Source organism: Pundamilia nyererei, unplaced genomic scaffold (genome assembly GCF_000239375.1).
Source record: "Pundamilia nyererei isolate P.nyererei 1_Seehausen unplaced genomic scaffold, PunNye1.0 scaffold00050, whole genome shotgun sequence".
In the NCBI taxonomy this organism is placed as follows: domain Eukaryota; kingdom Metazoa; phylum Chordata; class Actinopteri; order Cichliformes; family Cichlidae; genus Pundamilia; species Pundamilia nyererei.
This window is the reverse complement of record NW_005187451.1, coordinates 1,685,572-1,689,524: the sequence shown is the minus strand read 5'-3', so window position 1 is coordinate 1,689,524 and position 3,953 is coordinate 1,685,572. Positions and strand designations below refer to the sequence as shown.

General features: G+C 48.1%; 1 protein-coding gene across 1 annotated transcript in view; it reads right to left on the bottom strand.

Annotated features, from left to right (window-relative positions):
• Positions 1–781: 781 nt before the first annotated feature.
• Positions 782–3,953, bottom strand: part of acsbg2 (acyl-CoA synthetase bubblegum family member 2) — a 24,840-nt gene continuing 21,668 nt past the window's right edge. The window contains exons 2-8 of the mRNA XM_005733237.1: positions 3,828–3,947; positions 3,230–3,411; positions 2,787–3,029; positions 2,484–2,701; positions 2,200–2,339; positions 1,752–1,998; positions 782–1,448 (exon numbers count right to left, since the gene is read on the bottom strand). Coding sequence (XP_005733294.1) covers positions 1,330–1,448; positions 1,752–1,998; positions 2,200–2,339; positions 2,484–2,701; positions 2,787–3,029; positions 3,230–3,411; positions 3,828–3,947 — 1,269 coding nt within the window. The 3' untranslated portion in view covers positions 782–1,329. The remainder of the gene's footprint in view (positions 1,449–1,751; positions 1,999–2,199; positions 2,340–2,483; positions 2,702–2,786; positions 3,030–3,229; positions 3,412–3,827; positions 3,948–3,953) is intronic.

Genomic DNA, 3,953 nt, shown 5'->3' with positions numbered 1-3,953 from the left:
CGCCTGCTGTCTGCACCCTCCGCGTTACATTTACAAAAACAAAACAAAGGACAAGTTTCACAAAGTAGCGTAATGAGTTCCAATTTATTCCACAACTGATCAGACACACATTCACATTTTCGTCGTTACAAGCAGGCCTGCTTCACTCTCCTGCTGCTGTTCTTTCAACCCAGACTTCTTTAAGACTAAACAGCTGTTAGGTTCAGGCAGATCCAGGTTTCTGTCAGGGGTGTTGTGAGCCCTCACTGAACCGTTTGCTGCGAAGAGTCACAATGCAAGTGCATTCTTTTAACCTTTTTAGGCAACGGATTAAACTAAAAAGGCCATTTGGTGTGTTCCATCAGCCCATCCTCACTCACCCGACCCCCCTGAATCACCGTCATTTCCTCCCTTTGTTTTTCATCCTTAAAACAAAACACACAAACCCCAAAATTTAACATAAATGAACCACAAGGCTCAGTTTGGCTCTGCTGGGAGTGCGCCACACACGCCTGCTATATACTAATCTTACAAGATATACAAGATGACCTGTTTTGGAGTGCAAGAGCTGCTTTCAAATTTGTGTCACATCGCAGACGAGGCCGATGGTAGGCGATCTCAAAATGTCGCTGTGGCGACAGGCCGCTAGCAGCTGATAAGATTTGCTATAAACTGACAATACAGTCCTATAACTTATGTACAATTTACTTCATCTCCATGTGAGTGCAAAATAAACGTATTCCTGACGCGACCGAATGGCTGGGAAAAAGAAACGAGGAGGTAAAACATATTTACAGTATTACACAAAAAAAAAAAAGGTCACAAATCAAAATACCTGACAGACACCAAAATGCAACAGATATGGCTTCATGACATACTGAGAACGATAGCTGAAATTCAACAGCAGAACATTTTTGACATTTAGAAAACAAAAAACAACAAAAAGGAGCGAAATCAAAGACGAGAGAAACACTAAGCACATGTGAACGTGTGATTGTGGGATTTCACTCCATCCGATGCTCATTTGGTAAACAAACTTTGGTAAAGTGAAAATAAATACACACAAATTATTCATAAAAACCCCCAAAACATCCTGTTGTTATCAAGTATTCCGGTTCGCGTCGCAGCTCCTTACGTAAAGCTGCTGCTACTTCATCGATCACATGTCACTGGTCCTTCCAGAAATACAAATAAATAAGCTCAATTTAACCTCATTTGGCTTCTGTTCTGGACAACAATCATAAATGTAAACTGAGACAGACTGAGCGTGACTTAAGGCAGTAAAAAAAAAAAAGTAAATACAGGAGGAACCCAGCAGTGGACTGAATGATGCAAATGGTCCCAGCAGGTCTATTTGGGTGGCAGCGGGTTGTCGGGGGTTGCTGGAGACGCCACGTCCTTGTAACAGTTATCGATCTGCTCCTTGTACATCTTCATCACCACCGGCCGCTTCAGCTTCATGGTGGGGCCTGCGGGAAGAGCAAAGAGGATTCGTGCTGTTTAACTCCTGCGAGGTGTAGAGTGACTGCAGCCTGAGCCGTACCAGCGCATCACCACATACATCCTCCCGGCCTGCTGCAACTTATGTTTCTCTGTAACGGACTTATTTGAGCTACCGTACTCAATATCACATGTGTTTTAGCTCCAAAAAGGCAGGAAATACCCAAATGTGAGTAACTGTGACTACAAATGGATGTGAAACCATCATCATCATCTTATTAAATGTCGTTTCAAAGCCGTTGTCTAATAAAATAAACCGCGCATTCGCTCACCCAGCTCTCCTCCGCCGACAGAGAAGTCTCGATCCAGGACGACCCACTTCTGAATGCGCTGAGCGTTGGAGGTGGACTTCTCGTTGACTCTTTTGATGCCCTCCTGGATGGCAGCGTTGACCGCAGGGTCTCGTCCGCCTGAGATCTCGGAGACGCGCGTGGCCTTGCTGCCCAGCTGCCTGCACAACTCCACAGCTTCTGGCGTCAGCTCGTCCTGTGGATCGCCCGTGTCTGGGTTCACTTGGCACTGGAGGGTGAGGAAAAAAATCAAATAAATATCAGTAACCAAAACAGCACGATTCTGAAAATCCCAACTGTGTAGTTTCTCAAAGCGACCACCAGGTGTCAGTGCTCCTTTCCTCACTATCTGTTAAAGCAGATGCACTGATGCAGTGAGCTTCTGACACCCCCCTCACTCCTCCCCTGTTCTCACTGTCTGAATCTTTACCTTGATGGTGAGCAGCATGGACAGAAACTTCCTCTTGTCTCCGACCAGCATGGCGTTGCTAATCAGCGGCACGGCCTCCTTCACCGCATCCTCTATGGGGACGGGAGGGATGTTCTCGCCTCCGGCTGTGATGATCAGCTCTGTGAGCGAAGAGAAGAACAAACCTGAAGCAATCGGCCTGTAACAGGATATAAGACTGAAAGCAGAACTGATGCTCTTCATTTAAATAGATAAATAGAAATCTGGTACAGTTCCAGCAGAGTGCGATTTAGCTCAGGCAGTACCTTTAATCCGCCCGGTGATGAAGAGGAACCCGTTCTCGTCTTGCTTGCCCAGGTCACCCGAGTGCAGCCAGCCCTCCGCGTCCAGCGCCTCCTCTGTCTTGTCGGGCATATTGAGGTAACCCATAAAGACGTGGCGTCCCCAGAAGCAGATCTCGCCGTTTCCCTCCTCGTCTTTGTTGTGCAGCTTTGTTTTGCACCCTGGGAGCTCGATACCGCAGCTGCAAGAGAGCAGTCGTGTAACTCACCAGCGAGTATCAGTCGTTCCCTGCAAGCCGTCAAACCAATGCAAAGAGAAAAATGTACCTGGTGAGCTTGAAGGCATCGTGGCGGGAGATGGTGTGAGGGCCGCTGCTCTCGCTCATGCCGTACAGTTCGCAAAGAGGAATGTTGAGGCTGAGGAAGAACTCCAGGGTGTCTTTGGTGATGGGGGCGGCGCCTGTGTAGCACTTGGTGCAGCGGTCCAGGCCCAGGGCCTTACGCACCTTTTTGAACACAAGCTTTTTGGCTACGTGATAGCTGACCGGAGCGCTGCCTGGTGCCGAATTCCTGGGGAGAAAGAGTGAAAGAGAACGCAGCGTGAGGTGGAAGGCTATCCCAGCTGATGGAAATAAATAAATAAATAGTTGTTTCAACAACAATCCTGCATCTGCGGTGAGACAAGAACATTTCAGCAAACTGAAACAGGAACCTCCCACCTCTGAGGAAACGACTCAGCCCCTTCTTAAAAAACAAAAACATATACTTACTGGTTGAGCTTGCTCAGATTGGTCCGCAGACCCACGTCTTTGGCCCAGGCAGCCACTTTCCTTCGCACGGTGGAAGACTTTGCTCCAACAGCTTTCATCTTCTCCTGCATCTTCTCCCAGACACGTGGGACGCCCATGAAGGCCGTCGGACGCGCCTCCTTCAAAGTGTCTACCAGCGAACCCTGTAAAAAACAGGACAATACAAATAAAAATCACACATTTTCACAACTTGCACAAAAAGAGGAAGTGTGAAAGAAACAGAAGCCGTTTGTGTAACAGACGGACTACAGAGCCACGTGAGGAACCAGAGGGGGGCGCTATGCTACTTTTCTGTTACAGGCTAAAATTGCTGTAGTGCAAATGTGAGGGTGATCAACGGGGGAGGGGGGGTTACTTAATTTTACATCATTTAAATTACTGATGGGTATTTGTAATCAGACACTTGGTTCTTGTTCTATAGCAGCCACAAAGAACCATGACCGTACAGCAGGCCTGTTATATTGACCGTACTGTGCAGGTGAACCTATTAAACGGGCTGATGAGCGTTTATTTCGGGCGCCGGCGTGTTTGTGTTGTCCGTTTGTGGTGTGTGTCTCACCTTCAGGGCGTCGGGCTGAGCGAAGTAAGTCACCCCTCCGATCTTCATGGCGATCCAGATGTCGACCATCTGGGCCGCGATGTGGCTCAGAGGCAGGTAGCTGACCACCACCTCCTGAGCCTGGGA